Source organism: Anguilla rostrata, chromosome 1, assembly GCF_018555375.3.
Source record: "Anguilla rostrata isolate EN2019 chromosome 1, ASM1855537v3, whole genome shotgun sequence".
NCBI classification, from domain to species: Eukaryota; Metazoa; Chordata; class Actinopteri; order Anguilliformes; family Anguillidae; genus Anguilla; species Anguilla rostrata.
Window position 1 is genome coordinate 71046405 of NC_057933.1, and position 24973 is coordinate 71071377.

The 24973-nt window shown below is 42.3% G+C and overlaps 2 protein-coding genes across 3 annotated transcripts; both read right to left on the bottom strand.

The window, feature by feature from the left end:
- Positions 1–115: 115 nt before the first annotated feature.
- On the bottom strand, positions 116–16183 carry si:dkey-17m8.1 (C-Jun-amino-terminal kinase-interacting protein 4). Of its 2 annotated transcripts, none has more exons than XM_064309376.1 (28): positions 16023–16183; positions 14257–14648; positions 13600–13794; positions 12989–13109; positions 12622–12692; positions 12431–12504; positions 12205–12277; positions 11580–11761; positions 10375–10643; positions 10083–10140; positions 9782–9934; positions 9591–9630; positions 8929–9056; positions 8476–8529; positions 7846–7986; positions 7132–7267; positions 6885–6971; positions 6744–6791; positions 6251–6392; positions 5623–5665; positions 5411–5491; positions 5127–5194; positions 4867–5015; positions 4059–4230; positions 3848–3961; positions 3648–3743; positions 1893–1985; positions 116–1383 (listed from the first exon to the last, which is right to left on the bottom strand). In XM_064309376.1, exons 2-28 carry the CDS (start codon positions 14353–14355, stop codon positions 1274–1276), a joined length of 2997 nt encoding a protein of 998 aa, XP_064165446.1. In that variant the 5' UTR covers positions 14356–14648; positions 16023–16183; the 3' UTR covers positions 116–1273. The 2 variants fall into 2 exon arrangements, with proteins under 2 accessions (XP_064165446.1, XP_064165458.1); XM_064309388.1 differs by lacking the exon at positions 16023–16183 and adding an exon at positions 15944–15965.
- Positions 16184–20040: 3857 nt separating this feature from the next.
- Positions 20041–21322, bottom strand: LOC135240920 (transmembrane protein 100-like). The gene is made up of 2 exons (XM_064310976.1): positions 21134–21322; positions 20041–20588 (listed from the first exon to the last, which is right to left on the bottom strand). The coding sequence occupies exon 2, from the start codon at positions 20466–20468 to the stop codon at positions 20043–20045; it is 426 nt and encodes a 141-aa protein (XP_064167046.1). The 5' UTR covers positions 20469–20588; positions 21134–21322; the 3' UTR covers positions 20041–20042.
- Between the last annotated feature and the right edge of the window lie 3651 nt (positions 21323–24973).

Here is a 24973-nt window from a genome sequence, read left to right on the forward strand (position 1 = left end):
CAGACTATCAATAGTTGCTTTGGGTATTATGTTCTGCTAAAATAGAGTATTTGCTTCTGACTAAAGTTTTTATAATTCATGTGTAATATAAAACACTACAGTTTTGACTGTGAAATGTATTTCAAACTTTGGGTGTTTTATTTGTATAAATAAATAATTGAAAGTCAACATGGCTTAGGTTTTGTATAGCTCTATTCATGTTGATTTACAGAAATGTCAATTAAATATTTAGGCAGCTCCACAGAATTAAAAATATACAATGTTGTCATTTTTAATGAAAATATTGTATTTACAAAAGTTAATTCCAGTTTCATAAGTCAGGGTCTAATATTTAAAGCAGTGGTCTCCAACCCACCAGCAGACCCTGTAGCTCTCCAGGACCAGGGTTGGAGACCACCGATTTAAGGCAAGCAAGGGGAAATTGTCCCCCAAAGACAGATCAGTAACAATTTAGAACATTAACACAGGCACACACATGCCCCCCTGCCCCCTGCCCCAGCTAGACATGCAGGCACACACATCACATTTTCAAATACTGCAAAAAAAGGTACTCGTTTTTCCTCTCCCCCCTCCTCTACAAATTAAACTTAAAATGCAAAATAAAACAAAAATAAAAATAATAAAAACTACACAGTGTTATACAGTGAATGCAGACAGAGAAAATGACATACAGGATACAAAGCCTTTGCATAGTAAACTGGTCTTTCTGGACCTTCCAGAACCTTCCAGGGTATAAACACTGACACGGGAAGGGGGAGGGACACGCACATGCACACAAAGTGTCAGGACTCGTCACCACGCTAGAGAGATGATGATGATGATGATAAAGTGCTGTGCATCATTGTCTGGTGTGTCGGAGAAAGGCGGGATCAGAATGACATTTTGGTGTCGATTCACAGTAAAAGTTAGTAAAACCGATCCTGCCGATCACTCCGGTGTGAAGATGTATGCGTAACCTCCTTTGTTCGAGCGCTGCTGAAGAAAGATGCGATAATGCCACCGGCACGGAATTACGACGCGAAACTGGTCACGTGCTCACAACGGTCTCCTCATAGCAACGTGAATGAGGGGACAGAGGAAAAAGGCTGGGTGGTCACAGAAGCCAGTTTCACAGCTGATCATGTGACCATGATGAAGTTTGTCAAAAGTGAAGGATTAAGGCAGAGACGAGCCAAGTACAGCACAAGGCAAACCTCACTGCAGGCACACCGGGCGGAGGACCGAGACTGGCCCAGAAACGAGGGAAAACAAACGCATCATAACCCAAAATGAATCAGAGGGCGGGGCTGGGTAGAGACGGGGTGGAGCTCTGCCAGATGATCATGTGACTGCGTTCAGAGCGCTGAGGCAGGGCCTCGGGGGCGCTGCCACTCCCGTCATCACCTGAAAGGCAGAACGTGGACATGACGGGCTGATCAGACGAAGGAGCACCGCCCAAACTCAACCCTGTACTCGCCTTGTTTTTGGCAGTCTTGCATTTAAAAAATAAATAAATAAAATTGAAGGACATGTAGCAAGCAGACTGCTTGTGGAATAGCAAGTCTGAATAATGCATTTATAATTTTAAGAATCAATATGTCTTGCACCGATATCAGAAAATAGATAGCATTTAACCAGTGTGAAAACAAAAAAGAAAAAAAAGATCACACCACACAATTTTAAAAGCAGGAGATACCAAAGCTCATAGCTGGATATTAATATGGAAAATGTCTAAATAATCCGTTAAAAAAATGTGCTGCACATGAATGCAGCCTCAATGCTGTAGGAGGATAAATAACCTTTGGTATTAGACCACAAGTAATCCTGCCATTATAGTCTTAGCCTGTTTCACATGCATGCTAATAATCCCAATAAGCAATGCATTTAAATGCGTTTAAATGTGTTGATCTCACCAATGCGGAAATTGATGTACCCCTCTCCTCCGCTGAGGATTAGCTGAGAGGTAGAAACGGCAGTCCCAGAAGCTGTAGCAGGGTTCAAACAGCCTAAAGACAGAAGACCCAAAAAATCCTGTCAATTGGTATATATCATTTAAATTGAATGGGCTCAAAAACATACTGTACAGAATTAAAGGTTGTTTACGCAAACATTAATATCAATCTATAACAAATTATTTCATGATTTATGCATTTTGTAAGTAAAATTTGCATCATGTTAGCAATGGGACTAAAATTCCCAAAAAGCACATTGTAAATAACATACATTTCTCGCAAAACTGTGTGTGCAAACTTTTCTTTCAGAGAAGAATCAAACCAGATTATTCACACATGTAGTCAAAAGACTGGAATCACAGAGTCATAATTGTTTATTGATCACTAAGGCTTTAGGATTATCAATACTGTGTGGCAACCTTGAAAATGACATCATACGCATGTGGATTTTGATTAATTGCTCTTCAGAAATATTCCCCATTTGGTTCTTACTATAAATAGATTATATTTCAAAGCAGAACTAGCTGCCCCATGGCACAGCTCTGACATATGAAGCATAACATACCTGAAACCAAATCCACCACACAATTTCAAATAGAAATCAAATGGCAAATTGTATATTACCTGCATATACAACACTAATATGTGCCAAGATTTCAGCTTAGTTGTTACAGTCCTATAGTCCATTGCCTTTGCACCTACCACAACATCCCTTTACCATTATTTCACGTTTGTGAGTAAAATAATTAAATAAATACATGAGACCTGAATCTGAATCAAGACATGACCATCTGATTTTAGCTTGTGTGCACAATGGAATGCAAATGTGCAACAAAATAACTTTCACTGAATGCGATGGTAGTCAACAATGACCAAATAATAGAATGAAATATCTTGCATCTACTTTCAATGGATGTCCAAACCCCTTTCTGATACATTTAAAGGAAGCACTGGATTACAAGGCTAAATAATCTTTGAACAATACCAAAAGATACAGTATTAAGTTGGAAGCTATAAGAACATATCACTATCCATTACTGGCATGGAAACTTAATCCTCTTAATCCTCAAGATATTTAAATCAATTATGCAGGCAAAGGCAAAGGAAGACTAGAGATTCAAGTAAAAGCGAGGCATAAAGTCACACACACAAACACACACACAAACACACACATACACACGCACACACACAGGCAGCCTGCCAGCTTTTCATCAATGGAAACAACAGAGGTCAAAAGAGAAACACACACAGAATGGATCTGAAATGTACAGCAGTGCTTTGCTGCCACAGTAAATATATATGTATACATATATATATATATATTTTTTTTTTTTTGCTCAGTATGTCATTATAATGAGAAATGTTTCTCATTAGAATGAGAAAGTTTCTCATTATAACTAGATCCTTTTCTCATTATAGCAAGATAACATTTTTATCTCGTTATAAGGAGAAAAGTTTGACGTTATAACAAGAAAAAATTATCGTAACGAGATACTGAATGGGAAAACAGTTTCCTCAATGTGGCAGCAATGCACTGCCGTAGAAATGGACTCAAGTCAAGGTGGTCATATACTGTATTAGGAAGAGGGTGAAAAACTGGTAATGAGCTTAGAAACCAAATCAGAATGGTTAAGAAATGTACTCATTTGAAAATAGATAAGTGGAATACACTGTGAAAGTAGTTACTGAGAAGCCATTTTTGAAGGATTTACGAACCTGGAGCTGAAATTATAAATTTGACAGCCTGACGGTGTCCATGGTAACACAGCTGGGCCCCAGGCAGAGAACAGTATGGGATAGAGGATTCTGAGCCTTAGAAAGAGGGCGAGGGAAAAAAAAAAAAAATTCATTCACAATGATTCCAGACATGCAGAGAACCAGTAACCAGGGTTCTTCAGGTGGCAGCAGGCACTCACCAATCCGCACAGGAATGGAGAATATAGCGCCACTTCCTGTCCCCACCCACAGCCGCCCACAGATGAGGGCGAGGCAGGATATCTGTAGGGGAGAAAGGGACAGGAAGGCAGGGCCTGGAGGAGAGGAGATGGAGAAATGGGGGGTAAAATTAAATTTCACAACCTGATACTTGAGTATTACAATAGCACGGAAAAGGTAAAAGGTACAGACCTAGGCAATTTGTGACCATTGGTGTCAAATCTACTTCCTGTAGAGGCCGGCCAGTAGCCCAGTCGAAGAGTCGGAGGCAGGGGTCCAGTCGGCAGGAAGTCCAAACCCCACTTCCTGCAGCGCACAGGAAGCGCACTTGCTGCTCACTGCGCTCAGATACAGAAAACGAGTGCTGAGAAAGAGAGAGAAAAGTGCACCGTGAGTACGTGAGAAAGCACATACTGCATCTTCCTCAAACCCCCTTAGATTTTCCATGACAATTCAAATACTTCTTAAGGTTAAATGTATTAACAAATTCTGTTTTATTGCTAATGATAAATTTCCATGGAATTGGGTTACTGAAAACAGAAAGTGGGGGAAATCTCTAAATCAATACAAAATCATTTTTGTATGGACACACACCAGGAAGACCTTGGAAATGAACCCATGCCACCAGTGACTTTCTGTTGTGGTTTTATTGTAGCCAGTATGCAAATTAATTTGCTTGCATTATCAGCCCATCATATTGTCATATACTTCCCCTGACAGAAAATTATGTGATGCATCATTATTGAGTTATTTAATTTACTGTAAAACAGTTACTAATTAAATTGAGTAAATTAAGAGTTGCTGAAGCAATATTGGCAATATTGATATTACAGGTCTGAGAGTTTCATTTGATCAATCGAGATAGTCTTAAGCATTTTGTCTCACCCTTACACCCACCGAAAAGAAGTATAGACTCGCATATTCCTCCGTTTTCTTTGCTCAGTAGCCAAATGTGCAGTCTGATTGACAGATACGAGTTCCAACATTCTCACTCTCTCACCTGCACTTTCCGACTCTGGACGTCAATCACGTGAACCCTGTTCCAGTAGCCCACCCACAGCGCCGCCCCCTTTGATAGGCAACAGCGAATGGGCTGCAAGGGAGGGGAGCCCAGGGACAGCAGCTCTCGGTGGAGGAGGTCCCAGCCGCCTGTCATCAGGCCATTTGTTATTGCTCAGACAATATTTAAAAGGCAGAAACACCGTTAAAAATGCACAGATACGAGTAGGCGTGAGCGTGTCTGTGTCTGCGTGCACTCACCTGGATTTTCTTTGAAAAATGCCAGAGTTCCATTGGCTAAACCAGCAATCACCTGACCCTGAGTGTACCTGAAATGTATAAGAATGTAATATCATAGAGGGTGGTGGAGTAACTGCACGGCATCATTATGACTTTACACCACATTGCTACCGTGAAGGAGTCCCACCCCAGGTCATCCAGAGAAAGGCAGAAAGCCGGGCAGAGGCACACACAGACTCGAATGAGCGATGGGGAGACAGAGTAACAGACTCTAGTGAGAGTGAGCGGATGAGGCATTAACTCACGTGAGAGAGTGCACTCCCTCAGAGAGAGAAACGGACTGCAAACAGCGCCTCCTGGCTGTGGAGGCAGAGTGGACTAAAATGCTGGAGGACAAAAAAAGGAAAGCAGCATTCAGTACATTGAGTACTGCCTGTATAGATAATATATTATATTTGCTGTTGTGACGTGATTTAGTCTTACGGTATTTACATTTATTTTAGAGACACCATCTCACCTTCCATCCTGAGTACCGATCCACACTGTCCCTGCCTGGTCCCCTAATGTAGAACAGAACAACAGTTCGGAAGTTTAAAGTTAGCACACTTCGATGCTTTGAGGTCATAATGACTAAGTGAGAAATTACTTGGAAACTGACAGATTAACACTACGATAATACTGTTTTCTGCATCTCATGTAATGACTCCAACAACACTACCCCTTCTATTTCTATGCCCTTATCCCATGTTTCCAATTTCGAAGGCTCTCAAGGGCTTCTAACAACATTTTAATCAAGTTAATAGGTCTACGTATATCAAATTTCTATAAACAGGCTGGTGCCACTGGATCTAGTTTGCAACTTCCAGTGCTTGCCTTGTACATTTCTTTCTATCAGACAAGTTCAGTGCATTTTGGAGACTAAACATAGTAATTAAGGACTGGAGAGAAGATGGGAGGAATCTAGTGATGGGAGAGTGATTCAGCCGTATCCAGCTATGGAGTACCAAACACACTGACATTTTTAAAATTTTTATTCAACAGCTGTCAGCATGCGGCACCTCCACCCATTAGGAAATTCACAATCTCTCATTACTAGTTCAGTGCCATGTGCTCTCCAATCCTCAATGGATGATGTCTGGACTGACCAGTAGGGGGCACAGCACAGAGACAGAGCGCTGGTGAGGTGGGTGGGAGGCTGAACTGATCCAGGACAGTGTTGGAGCGTGCCGGGTCAATCACTGTGACATCACTACTGGAGGCGGGACCAGACACCACCCAGACTGAACACTGACAAAATAAAAATGGGGAGGAATAGGGGAGGTTGATGGGTATAGTTTAAAGGGGGTAGTTCACTTTGTTTTTTAAAATATTATTTCAGTTTTAGTGAGTTAAGACTGTTTTTTGTGTTTAATGAAGAACAATTTAGACACAACCGTTATTATTTATGAAATGGCAGGTATCAGGATTTTTAGGGGTCAATAGTCTAAAACAACTACGCAGCAGCGTGTACAATGTCGTTGAGTTACCAGAGTAAGTGAACGCTCCGTTTAAATGCTTCGCCACAGGAATCGTGATCTACCATCGCAGTCGGGTGTTAGTATTGATTACCCGTGGTTACCAAACTGGCGAGATACTTACCGTCTGCTCACCCGATATTTCAGGCGTGACTGCAGTAGCGGAGGTCAGCTGAAGGAGCAGTAAAAGAGAGTACAAAGGACATCAGCATCATCGTCACCCCCATGGACATTTAACTTGCGATTGCAGACAGTTCATTCGCACCTTGGCAGTGGCATCCTTCTGGTCCAGCAGTCTGAGCTGGACGAGGACTGGGACGTCTTTGGGTTCGGGTGGGGGATCAGTGTGATCCTGAAATTCAAACTCCAGCTTGTTACTTACAAAGCAACACTACACCTACATTAAAATTTCCATATGCACATGACCTGTGTTTGCTTAAACTGTATATACATGCACGCGAGAAATATGATGTGCGTGTGTGCAAAGTGTATGTGCATTAGGGGTGTGTTACCTGTGTTGCGTGGGGGAGAGGCATACTCCAGCCATGCAGCTGCCGCTTTCCCAGAGTGCTCCACACGTGGGAACGGATGTCTCTGTACAGCTCCTTCCTCCTCGCCCGCGGAGAGAGCACGGCGGGAGGAGAGTCTCTGAGAGAGAGAGAGAGACAGAGTGAGAGACACACACACACACAAAAAGAGAGAGAGAGAGAGCGTGGCAGAGAGAAAGAGAGAGACAGAGAGAGAGCACGACAGAGAGATAGACAAAGACAGAGAGAGAGACACACACACACACACACACAGACAGAGAGAGAGAGTGTGGCAGAGAGAGAGAGAGACCGAGAGAGAGAGAGAGAGAGAGACAGAGAGAGAGAGAATGACAGAGAGAGATAGACAAAGACAGAGAGAGAGAGAGCGTGGCAGAGAGAGAGAGAGAGAGAGACAAAGACAGAGAGAGACAGAATGCACAAGAAAACAAAAGAGACACAGAGAAAGTGAGCGAGTGAAAGATGGAGAGACAGAGAAAGTGAGCGAGTGAGAGATGGAGAGACAGAGAAAGTGAGCGAGTGAGAGACGGAATGACATGAAGAAAGTGAGAGAGTAAGAGATGGACAGCAAGAGAGAAAGAGAGGGAGACAGATCACACTCACTCGGTGTAACATTTCCAAAAGTGTAACACAGGTGAGGTAAGGGAGAAACAGATCTTAAGTTCACATGGATCAGCTTACTCTGTCGGCGTCTGATGGGCGGCCAGTTGCCGTGGAGACCTTGACGACAGGAGAGACTGTGGTGAGGATGGAGGCAAAGCGTTTGCTCCTTCTGGGCGTGGGCTGAATGGGTCCTTGGTCAGGCCAAACAAACGGTTAAACCTAACAGATGTTAAAGGCAAAAGTCAATTTGACTCACGCCAACGACTTTCACATATTAACACGACTCACTTTCCGTGTCATCAAAAACAGGCTATTAAGTCTGAGCAAAAGCTAACTAACATTAACGTACGGGTAAATATTTACAACGACCGCAAATCCTGTTTCTACTCCGTATAGCACAAAATAAAATAAGGAGACCAAGGTTTTAGCATATGACGTTCAACGCTGCTTGATAAAAACATTTAGGTCACAACCCTGCCACAACATAAAATTATCTTATAGTCAATCTTGATTCCTGTTATGACTACACAACATTCCTCATATGTAAAAGGAATCCCAGCAGGGGTGGACTGTGCCATTTTTCAGCCCGACCAGAGTGAACACATTGTGTACTTTTGAGTACATTTCCATGCCAATTGACTTTTTTTGACCTCCATGATGGAACAGGAGAAAGTGAGACATGGATGGGTCAATCCCTCCTCTTCCTACCTCCTCCACACTCCGCTCCTCCGGTCTTCTGCGTTCCTCTCCTCCTTGGTGGCTCTGAAAGAGAGAGAGAGGCCGTGTAATGAATCGGAGAAAGAAAATAAGAGGAAAAGCAAACGTTCATGACTAAAAGTGGGAAAAAAAGAACAGGACACTGAAAAAGTCTGTCTTTAGTGTTTTAATGAGACTTAAAATCAGATTTTTTTCCCTCTCAAGCGGAACAGGTGAGGTTATTCTAAATTGAAAAGTGAAATTCTCTTACCCCATTGGCAAATCCTAAAATGAGTCCAACTGCCTCACCTCATTGGTGATAGTTTTTTCTTATTTATCAAAAAAAGATTTTTAAGTCTAAATATAAGCCTAAAATACTGGTTGGTTTTTATTTTTGTTGGTCTTTGCAGTGGAGTAAGACAGACAGACAGACAGACGGAGCAGCCACGGACGCGGAGTGCGGACCTGATGATCTGGGACCGGCGCACGGCCTCCTGCAGCTCGATCAGGCGCTCCTTGTACTGGTTCTTCTCCATCACCACCCGCGCCATCTCGGAGCGAGAGAAGCGCCGCAGGGAGAGGGGCAGGGAGGACTGCAGGGAGAGAGGAGGGGAGCAGACGTCACTGCAGGAGGCGCAGGGAGGGAGTTTCGACTGGCCAATACCAAAACAGGAGCAAACGGAGGCAATTCTTCCACTAACTGGCCAATACCGAAACAAATGCAAATGAAGGGATTTCTTCTACTGACAGACCAATAACCAAACAAATGCAAAAGAATAAATTTGAGTAAATAAGAAAGGTATCACACTAAATTCAATCACGTTTTCCGCAGGGCCCTTGTCATATGACTTACCTCCTGCAGAGCTGTACAATTTACAGCTTCACTACTTAAGTTTACTTTCACACAGCTTGCTGAAATCAACCCTTCTACAGTGTAATTCAACTAATACTCATGAACCAGCTCCAAAAATCACCTGCACTGTGCACTACTACAGCGCATATGGAAACTGAAAACTGTCACCATGAAATTGCTACAGGCAAAAAGTGCAAATGATGCATTTTGGTTAACCTGCAAAACTTGGGAGGGAATTTTTTTATTTTTTTTTTATAAACCTCATGTGACTCACCTCATCTTCACTCTGACACTCCTCTAGCTCTTTCCTCAGCCTAAAAGGAGGAACAATCAAAAACATACAACAAAAATGAAATACCAACCAACCATTCCTTCAAAACAATCTAAAACCCATTTAGAAAAGAATAATTGGGGAACTAAACAAAAAATAAAAAGACACAGTTCTCGTCACATGACGATACGGACCGCTTTGTCTCCTCCTCCATCTCCCTCGTCCTCCCTTCCAGTCGAGTGATGGTTTCCTGGCAAGACTCTACCTTCAGGCTGAGGGCAGACCTCTCATTGGTCAGTTCTTCTACGCGTGAGATCAGCGCCTTTCTGGCTGCCTCTACCAGTTCACTGAGGACAAACACAAGGGAGGTAAATGCCACAACCTGAAGAGTACACTGACTTATGCAAACAGAGAAGGGAACGCTACTCTAAAGCAGTACAGTGGGAGAACAGCAGATTCATTAGGATGACAATGATATCTGAGAGGTGTTCTTACTGGGTGTGTTTCAGTTCCTCATGCTGAGAAAGAATCTCTTCAAACTGGTCAGTACTACCTAAAGAGAAAACAGGAAGTAGCGAGACAGAGACGGTTAGTGCCTTAAAAATGCTCATCTGCACTGACAGTTAACTCTAGCGTACAGAGTGATAATACTACTACTACTACTAATAATACTTTTACAAGTCCAGTCAAAACATTCAGTTTTTTCAGCCCCTGTTTACTCAGACTCCCACACCCACAGCCTGTCGGTCTCTCCCCAGTACCTGGCTCCCGTCCCCGCTCCCCTCACCTCTCACACTGGCCCCTCTGTCCACACTCTCCACAAAGTCCCGACTCAGCTCCGACAGCTCGGAGAAAACAGAGTCTGTGTTCCTCAGCTCCCACTCCAGGCTGTCCTGGTCCTCCTCTTCCCCCAGCTCCTGCTCGTGCTGCTCTTGCAGCTGCTCCTGCTCCTTGAGCTGCCCCTCCTTGGCCGCCTCGCTCACCTCCTGCTCCACGTTGGGCTCGTGCTCGGCTGTGAGGGGTTGGCTAGTGTTCTGTGGTGAGGTTTTGGGGGTGCTGATGGAGAGACAGAGAGGACAACGTACATTACAAACCACCCCAGAACTTAATCCATGAAGAACTTGTGTCTGTTGATCTCTATTGCCAAACAGATCTAGAAGTTTATCAGAGATGGACAAAACATGGCATTTACACTACTCGCACTGTAAATCTGTCCAACATTCCTTGAACCGCAAACTCGGTTTGTCTTTTTCTCTCCATGTATTGTTGAACAGATTAATATGGGTTTAACACACTGAGACACACACACTTAAAATGTGTGAGAAGGTTTGGTGAACTTGATCTTTGGCCTAGGGTTCTGAAATCAATAAGGTCATAATTTGTGTAATGACCATTTAAATCCACATGACATTGCCTTGGTTCAGCCAAGGAACCTATAGGTTCACAATGATTATCCAACCCACAAACGTGCAAATAAGAACTTAACTGTACTGCTGTGCTGAATTATTTGCATCTACAAGCATAGAACGAATCCCGCCTGGATTGATTTGCATTTCACATACAAATTAAAGCTGCATCTCTTATATCACATTTGGCATTGCAATTTACTAAACTTTAAAATTTGTCTTCAGATTCCTTTGACAGTACTGGATCTCTCTTGGTAACCCTAGATTAAAGTTAATCTGGAGAAGCCTCAGCCATCTGCAGTCATACAAACAGAATAATGAAATAATGGCGAGGCGAGGCAATACAGAACACTTTGCAAATTAGCTTCAACGTCACAGGCGTGTGCTTCTTTGCAGTAATTCTGTAACATGTTCTTGTAATTAGACAGCAGTTACTGCGAGCACAGCTGATAAGAAATTAACACCAAATTCTTCCAGCTCCATTTATACAATACTCCAGTGCTGGCAACCCTCTTTAAAACAGTCTGGCTTCCTTTCAGTCCTCTACAGAGCAACAGCAATCAATGGCACAGGGAAAACGCAGTACCTGGCCAGACCAAACTGGCCCAGCTGTGCTAGCTCAGGAGTGGTGCTGATGATGGAATCGATAAAAGACGGATCCGTCCCATCTTCTTCAGAGTCCACCATCTCGTCACTTGCTTTATCACCCGCGGCAACTGGGGTTTCCAAAGGGGCGGGATCAGTGCTCCTCTCCACTATTGGCTCGGCCTGCAGAGGGCAATTTAGTAAGAACAGACAAGGTGTGCATCACTGAGTGAATCAGATCGTCCAAATATGCTATCAAACATCATGTTGTATTTTTGCAAGGATAAAAGAATATGTCTGTTTGCTGGTATGCATATTACACATGCACACTTCTTTCACGTAATCAATATAAAGGAGCTGTTAGTTCACGTCTCATTATTAATATAGGATAATACCTGAAGTTTGCTGTTAAAAGTATGTTTTCCTCAGATCCAATGTAATAAACATCACACAAGTTGATTACTGTATACTAGAGAAAAATAATCACCTGTTTAACAGGAGAGTCTCACACTAGTGAAGCCCACTAATGTGATGCATTTGGCAACATTTTTCCAAACTTTTTAGTGATTCTGAACAGACAAAAAAGGGTGAAATGAGTGGCTATAAATGAAAACGTGAGTAATTACCCGCACAGCAGGGGGAGCTTGTTGGACACCCTGGTCTGGTGGGATATCAGGACTCTTTAAACACACATGGTTCCTGAACATACACAAGCAGACATAAATATAAGGATGGGCAAAGAAAGATCCCTTTTAATACAGGAAAGAAACAGAGTACACAAGATAAAAGATGCATCGCAAGCGCACAGGCATGCACACACACACATGCACACACACACACAGCGAGAGTAACCTTAAAGGGGAGAGGGACCGCTCTCTCTCAGAGTCTTTTCTCTTCTCAACAACATCGCGGTAACTGAGCAGCAGCTGAGAGAGAAAGAGAGAGAGAGAGAGAGAACAATACTCAGATGATGCGGATATAGCAAGCACATACATTTTATGTTTCTATACATTACAGTGCACATAGCGAGAGCATCGCCTAACCTTGTGGTGCGTGTTTTTGAGCGTGTTCAGTTCTCGAGCCAGACTTGTCCGCTGCTCCTCCAAAGCCAGCACTGTCATGAAATAAGCATTATTAGCTAAGAAATTAGCTAATGTGCAGAATGAAAACTGCAATAAACATCTGTGCAGAGAGAAGAATAGCAGCCAGGGTGCTAGGTAGTTATACAGGTACCCAGGAGTACATAAAGAACCATTTAACCTGGAAAAATACAGGAAAGAATGACAATAAATGCAATACAAAATATGGAGAAAAAAAATGAATGAATGAATGAATGACAGAACATTGCTGAAAAAGCAGCAGGCGCACTGATAGAAGGAGAGAACGCAGACAAGCAGAGGAGATGCTCACACTGGTCTGCCTGCTCTCTGGCCTTCTTCTCCAGCTCTCTCTCCCTCCGCTCTCTCTCCTTCTCCCTCCCCCGCATTGCCCGCCGCTCCTGCTCAAACTGGTCGTCCAGCTCCAAGTACCGCTGACAGGGATACAATGAAGACATTTACACGATGGGAGCCACTGTTACTTCCATTTACTACTAAACTGTACTGCAAAACCAAACAAAAAAAAATCTGTTTCTGCTGACGTTTCAGTTCAGTGAAGCAGTGCATCCTGCTTCCTCTCTTTTTTTGTCCTTTTCCTGTCTGTCAAGTTTAACAAACAGAAGAGCCCTCTGTGCAGCTTGCATGTATGCAGCGCCGCGCCATGTCTCACTCTCCAGTGTGTTCATGTACTAGATCAGTGATAACCAATCCTGTTACTGGAGGTCTACCGTCCTGTAGGTTTTCATTTCAACCCTAACTTGGCACACCTGACTCTACTATTTAGCAGGTAAACAAGATCTTTAGCTGTAGAATGAGGTGTGCTTTGTTTGGGTTATAGTGAAAACCTACAGGATGGTAGATGTGTAGCATATGCAGTGTATATCCAGTCCGTCCAAGTGACACACCACACGTGCTCCCTCTCACCTCCTGGCTCTCCCTCTTCAGAGCTCGCTCGCTCTGAAACCTCTGCAGCAGCTCCTCTCTCTCCCCCTTCTCCCTCTCCGCCTCCTCCTCCATCTCCCTCAGCCGGGCGCGGCAGCTGGCCAGCCCCTCCAGCACCCACACCATGACGGGCACCAGCGACTCCACCACGTCGGGCCCGTGGGTCTCGATCACCGTCTGCAGGGCCGGGAGAGAAGGCTCAGGCGCAAGGCACACGCTGTCTGAGGGTGTGTGCGTGTGCGGTTGCATGTGCGTGAGTGAGTGAGTGCGTGTGAGTGAGAGTGTGCGTGCGTGCGTGCGTGCGTGGTTGCGTGTACGTGTGCGTGTGAGTGAGTGAGTGAGTGAGTGAGTGAGTGAGTGAGTGAGTGAGTGAGTGAGTGAGTGAGTGAGTGAGTGCCTGCGTGCGAGTGCGTGTGCATGTGCGTGTGTGCGCGTGCGCGTGCGCGTGCAGGAAGACAGATGCAGCGCAAGGCCAGGGTCTGCGACAGGCACAGAGGCGAGTTGGGTCTCGGTGACACTTTCAGACAGACCAGTCACAAACTACACACTGTAAGCAGAGAGAAAGAACTACAGAAGAAACCCGGAGCACAGACAGAGCAATGTTCAGAGAAACGGACAAACCGAAGCCATTGTTCTTACCTGCAGCTCGGAGTAGAGCTTCCCTGCTTCCTCACTCACGTTGTCAGGATCCAGATCCACCTCGCCTGCCGCACAGAGGACACTCTCCCCACAGTCCATCGCTCAGTTTCACTTGTCACACTGCTACTGTGTCCCTTAGTATGAGCTCAGCTAGCACTGTCCTCTTCACAAGTGGCTGTCTACGCCTTTCCCTCAACCTAGTACATATCCATCTAAACTAAGAATCTATGTTGTTCTACGTTTCTTATACATCAACTCAGTTCTGCTTCCTCCATCTTTATGCCTCATTCCTCCAGATATCCACCATTAAGCCTACTGCCTAACTGCCTATGAATCTATAGATACACTATATACTCAATTATCTAATGTGAGGAGGTGTTTTGGTGCCCATTCTGAAAAATGAAAAATACAAAACACAAAACAACACAACTCTTTGTTTTTTTGGTCTTTCACTCAGTCAGCATGCAGAGACAATGTTAGTTCCTCTTTTTTGAAGAAAACTACACCTGTAATAGTAATCTAAACAATTTGCACACAGTTCACACATCAATAACCCCCAAAGTGCCCCTTATCTTGCCTCCTGTGTTCCAGCCCTTACCCCTCCACCACACTGCATTCCATAGCTTGAACTCTGCCCCATAACAAGTGCCACTGTATTGTCTTCTTACCTTGTGGCAGGTAGTGATTCACAGTGTTCCCTGTCACCTACTTGGTAAATGGTAAATGGACTGCATTTATATAGCGCTTTTATCCAAAGCGCTTTACAATTGATGCCTCTCATTCGCCAGAGCAGTTAGGGTTTAGGGGTTAGGTGTCTTGCTCAAGGACACTTCGACACACCCAGGGCGGGGTTTGAACTGGCAACCCTCCGACTGCCAGACAATCGGTCTTACCTCCTGAGCTATGCCGCCCCATACTTACCTACTTCTCATAGTACATAACTCTGGCCCTCTCTGAGGCCCAGAACTCTGCACTAATCAATGTCCTAATGCTTACTGACCATAGGTCTAAACTCAGTGCCCAAGCCTGGCTCTCCCCCACAGGCCTCTGCTAGGCAGTCTAATATACTCTTCCCAAAGGCCCGTCAAAAATCCTAATGCTTTGCCCATTATTGCCAACATTCTCCTTCCATGCACTCTCTACAGCTGCTACATTCCACACTCCATGGTCTTCTATGCTGTGCTCTCCCTGCATGCTTGTCAGGTTTGCTACCTGTAACATGTGGAGATCTGACGTTCAAAGCTCTCCTAACTACTATAACTTTCTTTCATTAACCTTGTTCTTGTAGCTACAAGGCATCATTCGTTGCATTGCAATCAACCTGGCCAAACGTCATGTTCGTTATGAAACTTTTGCTTTATATTTCCATTATTAATTCTTAAGCACTTCGGAGTAGTTATCTGCTGAACTGCAAAATATTCTAGACCAATTTTATATGTAGCAACAGAAAACTCTATTCCAATAGGTCTCCAGTTTAAGACAACGATTACACGAATAACAATCCAATACGAGTAAATGTTATCAATACAATTGATTCTGTTGGCGTGTCTTTTTGTCCCTCAAACAAACACACATACACACAATGTAAACACGTACTAACAAACCAACACGCAAAATACATGGCATGTTAATAAGCGCAAAATAACGCTGACGAATGCAAAGGCGAATAGCATTGACTGGCGGACACCTTGAACGTCATTCGTTGAATTAGCTAGTCCGTTTGCTAGCAGCAAAACTTCTTTCTTACTTCTTCGCTTTTGACTCACCTCTCCGTATTGTAATATATTCCGTTGTTTAAAAAAATAATTCTACTTCATTCTTCTGAATTAACCATATCTCGCATTTTCGCAACTTATTTTCGTTACTTACGAGAAGATATCGAATACTCTAAACGAGTTTGAAGAAAGGGGGCGTGAATTACCTGTAAGAATTGTGACGGGAAGTGTATTGTGACCTATCAAGGGCTTCAAGGTGATCACGCGAACCAATAGCGATGCCAAGAAGGCGGGACGGAGGCGGGTTTTTTAACCTAGAAAAAAAATATCCTGAAACTTGAACACAAGCACGTGACTAGGGTGTCATGTGACTTGAATCACGCAAATCTAATACCTGTGTGAATTATTGACTATTTCCAGTAGTAGGGCATTGTTTAATTATTTTTGTGCCATTATAGTTTATCAGGTGTTTATGTTGTTAACACAGCACGAGCTACTATAGCGCTAACGATTGCATTAAATCTGGAAAAGTATTTACGCGGCACAACCGAAATAGATTCCTTGTACAGTAGGCGGGCAGCATTTGTCACTCACGTAGGGCTAGTGAAGTTCATCTTATGCAACTGGTGGTTGAAACAGCACTTGGTAGATTCTTTATTACTCTGTCGTTGTTGCTGAAATAACAGGTTGGATGAGATAAGGATATTGAGGAAGTATTTTTCTTGTTGTTGGAATTTTTCTTCTGGAATTCAGAACGCTTGGTTTGCTTAGGTTACCTAAAATGAGTATCTTAGAAATGTGAATTGAGTGAATTTTTCTCCGAACATGTGTTAGTTTAGTGGTCTCGCTTTTTTTTTTTTTTTTTTTTCGTGAACCAGGAGCTTCATCAGAAAGAAAGGTTTCTTTTACTTTTACCCAAAAATTGGACACATGACAATATTGATCTTCAATGTAATGAAAAGCATGTTCCAATACAAGCTATAGCTAGGTCAAGGCAGCTATAGGCAGCGGGAGAATAATACTAAAAAAAAAAAAAAAAATTGTTTTAAATGTCATTGTAGCAGGTGGTAACCATAAACCTCTAACGTTAAGAAATGGTCATTGGAGACCACTTACCACAATACTTACCATAATTATAAAATTATTTTAAAGTGCTAGAATAATTTAGTTCAATATGGTAGCTTCAGCAAGTCACATTGACATTTTTTACATGCTGGCCCACATAGGTACTGACCGAGGTAATGACTGAAACATGTTAGGCCACTAAAATATTAAAATATCCCCAAATGATGAAAATGATGTGGTCCCATGTCTCTCCCAGAAGGTGTCCCAGTTGTGAATGAAGTCCAGATTAGCTGCACACCATGTTTTGAGCCAGACATTGAGAGCACCACCTGCCAAAGGCTTCACAACCGCTGTTGAAAATGGGAAAAAGGGCCTGAAAAAAACGATATTTTTGACTTTTGTTTTCAATTTCTCATATCTTACCTACTGTTTATTTTTTGGAGGGTTTTTCAAGAACCTCAGAATCCCTAAGTCTAATAACGTGTACCAATAAGCCTGCTGGTGCCTTGAGTTAACATTTTCCAACTGATCTACAAAATCTAACCCAAACTTGGCAACAAGGAAACATTCAAAACCAGTTTTTGTAATTTTGCACCAGTGGCTTTCACATTTTGAATAACAGAATCACCAACCAACAGTACTTCATAACCACCAGGCTCAATATTGTCCTTGTAGCATAGGGGCTGGAATCTGATATATATCTTGCCAGTTAGGACTTGGTTACATTGACATTTGTCGCAAACAAAGTCTTCCTGATACTTCAACCCCTAAAAACATAACACACATACCACATTTCATTGCCTTCATATCACTGTTATCAAGATCCACAGCAGAATAAAAAGCAATTAAAATAACTAAATAAATCAAGACTTTCATGGTTGAAAATATAAAAGCACAAAAAATTAAAAGGAATTAAATCAGAAAGGGAGACAGGGAATGTTAGTGTAATCACTCAGTAGTCAATGATGAATATGGGGAAGATCTAGACATAAATTCATGCAGTGCACAGAAGGTGGAGACAAACACACATACACATGCACACACATGCGCGCACACCCCCACACCCAGACACACACACAAACACAGGAGATGTGGAGCAATGTTTTGGCGTATCTGTATCCTACATTATACAATGCAACATGCCAGTACAAAGACCTTCCCTAGACCCACCCTCAGTGGCCCCCCTCCTATGATCCAAAACACCAATAACTGCTCTTGAATGGTGGGAGCGAGACCTACGTAATGCACAGCAGATTCCAGCAGGCTGGCATGCTACCATTCCTTTAGCATAGGACACTTTATGTGTCCACTTAGGCTGATTATTTCCAGTACAACAAGATGTTGGCACGCTGCAAAAATGAGTGAGAATATCATATTTAATATGAGTAACAATCCTTTATATTCTTGATCATCATATTTTGCTTACCCCTTGTTACACAATGCCATTTGGAATTCCCAGTTGTGTTTCATAAGACAAGCTCATTGCTGCAAGCCCCTCTACCATGGTCAGAGCTCAGACATGCACACTGCTCTCCTCTGCAACAAGTTCGTTTTGCCCTCCATTTTACCAGTGAAACTCACACAGGCACTGAGCTGGATGAGGATTCTTCATGTGTGCAGACAGCCTGTTGGTGCCCAGTTGACTAAAGAAGGGTTGCCAGTGCATGATGAAGTCCATCCTTCCAAAGGAAATGCTACAGCCAGTCATGCACCTCCCTGTGGGCCTGTAGGCCACAGTTGGATCTTGAGCAATCCGGATTTGATATCAGACTGTGGGCCCATCTGCACGCTAGAAGTGCAGCCCATAATTTTTTTTTAAAACCAATTAATTTTACTGAATGCAGATGTTCTTCAAGAAGAAAAAAGGACCTGAAACTGCACTTCATTCGAATGATTTGCATTCACAAGAGGAAATGAGAGAAAAGCACTTCACCCCACCCATTTTACAGGAAACACTTAGAGCTTTTCCTGTTACATTCTTGCTTGATTGAGAAAAACGGTCCAGAGAGAGATGGGGTTCTTAGCTCTGATGCTGACCTCTACTTGAACCTCCATTTACATGTACAAACCTACAACATGGCACTTAATGTTATGTTGTAGGTGTATGTACGCTTATTATCAGTTGGGATACTGATTACTTGTTTCTTCTCGCTTATATCTTTATATGTGAAATTTCTTAAGTCACTCTGCATAAGAACATCTACTTAATTCCCATATCTATACATTTAAATGTAGACATGTAGGAATCAGACAGAAAGACAGAGTAGACAGAAATAAAGGTGGAAGCTCAAGGAAGAGTCACATGATGAGTCACGTGATTTAAGAGATGAGACAACTAAGGTAATCAATAAAAACATAATTTCTTGTTTTACCATTCCAGAGAATTTATTATTATGGCAGTATAAGTTTGTTAACATAATGTATATATAATTTATGTATATCTTTGGCAAATATCTTAAATCAGTCCAAATGTACTGCAGCACAGTCCAATTTTCAGTTCTGTAACTAGCATTGTACAATCTGCAATAGTATACAAGCCTCCTTTATTTGTATGTTTTACTTTACCCCCAGCTTGGAACGGGCAGTATTTTTTGAAGTCCTGTCCCATCCCCCATCACCTGGAGAGAGTGCAGGCTAGCATGTGTGCCTGCTGAAGCACATGCACCAAGTCCAAGTCTCTCTCCACAGGTGGAGCTGCACATTCTGCACTGTTGGCAAGCATGTAATCAACCACAGGGGTCACACATGTGCGGAGAGATGGGGGATGCCCTGACCAATTGAAAACCCCATTACCCTGGGCAACTTCACAGTCAATTACACATCACCCTATAGGACTCCCTGTCACAGTCGGCAATGGCACGGCTAAGATTCAGTTCTGGAATATGGGGCATATCACCCACCAAGGACCAAAACCTGGTTGGCAATATGCCTTCTCTTTTCATTCTCCCTATCCACCCCCCACCCCCACCACCCCCTCCCCCCCCACCGTCCCCGTTTCCCTCCCTCTCACACCGTCACTGTCTTCACACAGCCTTGACCCCTCTCACCCACCAACACCACTTTACCATCATCATCCTCTCTTTCACAAAGAATTCCCTTTCTTCTCAGGAAGCGGCACAGCATGACCGAGATCACCACCCCTGAACCCAGAACCAGCACCACCGACCCAGTATGGAGGAGATGTGAGGTCCCACCATTCACCGTTAGGTCCCATAGCCCCAGCGGGACCACACTCAGGCCAATCAGAGTCCCCCACACCCCGAAGGCCAGCAGGCATGACCCCCAGGACAGCTCAGCACCACCGGTCACCACGGTGATGCCTGCCACTGAGACCACACCACCTGGCAAGATCACTGCCTCAGATTTGGGGTCAAAGGTCACAGCAGAAGTAGAAGGCACAGGAGGCGGCGCAGGAGGGTTGGAGTCAGACATCTTTGTTTGCTTGCTGGTTGTCCTGTTGTTGTCTCCTGTCCAATGGCTCCTGTGTATTTCCCTCCGTTGTTCACTTTTCCAGTGTAGTTCTGCTTTTCGTGAATTCCAACGTGTTCACTCCTGTTTCAAGAAGTGGTTGATTAATAAAAAGGGCAAGTAATTTATCTCACTCTGCTGTATCGAAAAGACACAATCTGGTTTTACACTAGCAGTTTATAGCTGCGACATTTGATGTCAAACTGCATCAATGCTTCTCCGAAATAGGCCAAGACAATGCACAGAGTCTTGATTAAAGAACTGCGACTATAAAAATTAGAAAAGAGGTTGAAATCCCAAGTGATACAGTGCTCTTATGCCCATAATGAAACTACATCATTTGGATTGCCTTACTGAACATCTCTAACTGTGCAAGGTGATAAGGTAAAAAGGATGAAGGATACCCATTTATTTAACCGACATATTAGTGAAACGTTATTGCTTTACATGTGGTACTATATCATCAAAATATAAAAAATTATGCATCTGGAAAATTCAGGAAATCAGGAAAAAATCTAAATTCGGATGCCTTTATTATATAATGAATTTAATAATTTATTAAAACAATATATTATCATAAACATGTAACTGCAAGAAAGAGAATATTATGTTTAAAAAAGGAAAATTACCTTTTTGATTTGAATCTGCTGATCACAGGTCAGAGGTCAAATACAGCTGTAGTCTCCGATGAAATGTATTCACGAAATGTATTCACGATATATTATTGTAAAAACACAGGAAAATATTTTTTCATGGCACGGAAAAGACGTAGCCACCGTGTCTCTCTGTGAGGAGCTTGTGAGTGAGGAGTTTAGATGTTCGGCTGTTCTCTTTATCTGTTGCGTCACAACCTGAGGCCTACAAGATGGCAGGCTGTTGTTATTATTATTGTTATCGCGTGTTTGTGTATGTCGTTGTCTCCATTCCGCAGGAAAGTCTCGTCTGTCATTAAGCGTCATTACAACCCATTAACGTTATTTATCCAAGAGCCCAACCACCTCCCCTCCCTTCCTTCTCCCCCTCCCTCTTTCTCACCAGATTTTAGATGCGTTTGACAGGGGCATTGTTTTAACTTGAGTTTCTTTTCCCCAGAAATGTTTTCCCATGTTTTTTGACCGCTGAATGTTATTCCATTCTCATTTTTATGTGCTGAATTTTGATTAAGATGAACTGACTTCAAACATGAGAAAGATTATCTGACGCTATATTAGAACGCAAACTCATAGTTGGCTTTTCTCCATGTCATTCTTTCTCCTTTTCTACCTCCATTTCCCGCTGTAGTTACCACTCTTGTTTTCATGCACGTTTGGTCATCTCTAAGGTTCTTGACCATATTTATACAATTTAGTCTCTCAGTTTTATTTTTCTCTTGCTTTGTAATTAAATCCATTCTCATTTATACAGGGATGAAACATATGCTTGTTTCTGATCCATTATTAATGACGATTGAATCAGTAATATAGTGCATTGGTTTGTTTTTGTGATACAAATAGGTTTCCTACTTGACTCTTCAGAAATTGAAATTGGTATCTATTAGTTTTGTCTTCCACTTTTGTTTGACCGTCTCATGAATGGGAGATAAACAATTCTTTTGATCCTCAATAATTTGACTGTTTCAAGACGAAAATATATTTTGCAGTAACCCTCAATAAAAATGTACTTCACACATGCTGTCAGGCATATAGCACTGGTAGAGAGAGAGATTCATACAGTGTCAGTATATTGGCCTTGCTTGGTACAATATATCAAACTTTGTGACGCTGACAGTGCAATACAGACATTGGCTTGGTGGAGACACATATCATGGGGTGGCAAATATTTCCTATATCATTATTGAGTTGTTGAAATGTTTAGGTAAGGCAGGGAATGTCTATCTTTAATCTGTATAATGTGATTGCTTATAGACTAACTGTGTTGTCCCCACAAAAGTGTCAGTACGCAAGCATTGCATTATGTATTTATAGATTGGCTGACCTTGGTTCAACCAAATGTGGACTATAGTAGATCATCGGTTGGCACATATCAAGATACTTTTGGCCAGACTAACGAACAGGTGGATGTACAGTTCATCCAAGCACACGGGAAGGATTAATGTACTGTTCCAGTACAAAAGTTAATTATTTTTTATCCCTTTTGCAGAATTCACATTAAAGGTTTCATGAACCTTGAAACCCTGAAAACCTTTGAATATCTGGAAAAATGTGTACAAAAAAAGTACATATTCAGGTGCTTAGGAGCACAGAGACAGAGACTGAGATTGCATGCTTGAGCCTCTGCGTGCACTTGTACTTTGCCAAATAGGATCACAAGTAATGTATATAATCAGGTTGGCTAAATAAACAGATGGACAGATGGGCCAAAGGCTCTAAATATATGCGTTCTCGTGTCTTTCCTTTCATTTTTATTTCTTTTTTCTCTGGATACATCCACTGTATATACCTCCTGTTTCCACCTTCCTACCCTCAAAGACCTGAAGTAAAAGGTCAAAGAGTTTAATGTGGAGGTGGCTTAATGGGCTCAGAGGTCGTAATCCAGTTGATAGGGAAGCTCAGGGCATATTTATAGAGCAAGGAAGATTCCCCTTAAACGGGTGTGCTGGCAGAACTGAGAAGGCACGATAAAGACAGATGGTAAGGAGGAAAAGGCTGAGGGGAAAAAGAGACAAAGTAATTGGATCAGATGGCGGCTGGATTAATCCTGTGAATGACAAAAATACTGACAGACTTATCTTTGCCACACGGTTACACATTGCTGTTAGTGAGGCGCTGGCTGAGCAGAAAGGAATGTGATGGCATGAAGATAAAGTGGTACATGCACACTGTCTGTGCTTCCAAAGAAAAATGTTCTGAGCGAGGCGTTACACACTACGTGCAAGCAGTATTTTTCCACAAACATAACTGACAACACAACAGGACTGGAACAGAATATTTGTCCCTATGTCTTCAATGGTGCCGAATAACCAAGCTTGCCTCTGAGATAAAAAGCAGGGAGACAATCACTGATTTCAAGGCTGCCTCAGAAGAGTCAAGTAGAAGTGTTTTTTTAAGTAACTTCATTTAGTCAGTGGTTCAAACAAAGTTGTGCTGGATTGGTGTGAATTCTCAAATCTCACTAAAAAGAAACCGCATACTCAAGAAAACCTTTGTGCTTCTCTTGTGCCTTGTGTACCGAGGGGAGGGGCGGGGTGGGGCTTTGGAAGGGGGCAGCGGGGGGCCAGGGGGCACGGAAAGACACCTCTTACTCACAGGCAGCTATAATCATGTTTATGTTATACCTGGCTTGAATGGACCCTGGGCTGCCATTGCATGTCAGAGGTACTCATATAGACAGAGGAGCTATTTGAGTAAGAGAGGATTATAGAGCTTAGCCACAACAAGGGAACGTAGTAGGTGAAATGCATTTCCTGGGCTGACTAGACTGTGGCCTCTGACTCAGAATCAAATCATCTTAATTATCCTACATTCATTTGTTTGCTTTTTAAAACAGTGGATGGTATTTTCATACATGCTGAAATCCCAAGACAACCTCAGTGGAAATAAGTTTTATCCTATTTTTTTGTTTTGTTATCTTGGTTATGTAAGTTTTTAAATTGTCAGACAAATCAAAAAACAAACAAGCCGTCCTTGTGTGACAAAATACATTAACTGGCCTTCTAAATTCTATTTTTTAAATTTTTTTTAACCTTTTTTAAAAAAAATATTTGTTTTGACATACAAATTATTTTTACGTAAGACCATCATCATCACCATTGTCCTAATCCATCTCTCTGTTGTGGCAAAAGGAGAATGACAGTGAGGATACAATAAAGAAACTGCACAGTGCATTTACATCTGAGGAATATGCTATAATTAACACACATCCAAGTCCTCAATGTGTCTTTCTTGAATTTGGTTTAATAAAATATAATTTTCATTGAATTTCATAGAAACTCAAATGTATATTTTTCTAATTGAGATCAATACTATGGGTGCTAGTGTAAATTACAATATCTGTAAATGAGTAATGTTTAACAATACATACATATACATTTATATAGAGATCAAAAACAACTGGTTCTAAAATCAATCCCTGTGGAACACCTTCATAAATATTTTTTATGGATTTGACCAAATACCTTTTAGTGAAATAAACTGAATTTTATTGCGAGGAAGTCTTAAAAGCCTATAGTTTTATTGCTTGGACTAAAACTATTTGATCTATGGATAAAGAATTCTGCGACCTATTTTATAAAAATAAAAAAAAATTGATAAGTACTTACACAGGGATGCACAATGTTGTTTTTGACTAATGCATGTTGCATGTCATTTATAACCTTTAAAGTAGTTGAAATCGTCATTTTAATATGTATATAAAACATTGGTTGGATCATCATACCCTACGGAAAAGAAAGCAAATCATACTTCAGTGTTTACCACAGGATTTTGTGAGACTATGGTGGGTGGACCTCGGACCTTCTAGGCGGGCCCGGG

Bases quoted from the DNA above. Each gene is read 5' to 3' on its own strand.
- si:dkey-17m8.1 (XM_064309376.1), bottom strand. From the start codon at position 14,355: ATGGACTGTGGGGAGAGTGTCCTCTGTGCGGCAGGCGAGGTGGATCTG. The intron at 6,792-6,884 runs GTGCGAATGAAC...CTGCTCCTTCAG, and splicing joins AGAAGGATGCCACTGCCAAG to CTGACCTCCGCTACTGCAGT. The intron at 4,231-4,866 runs GTGAGAGAGTGA...TCTCTTTCTCAG, and splicing joins TCCAGAGTCGGAAAGTGCAG to CACTCGTTTTCTGTATCTGA.
- LOC135240920 (XM_064310976.1), bottom strand. From the start codon at position 20,468: ATGTCTGACTCCAACCCTCCTGCGCCGCCTCCTGTGCCTTCTACTTCT.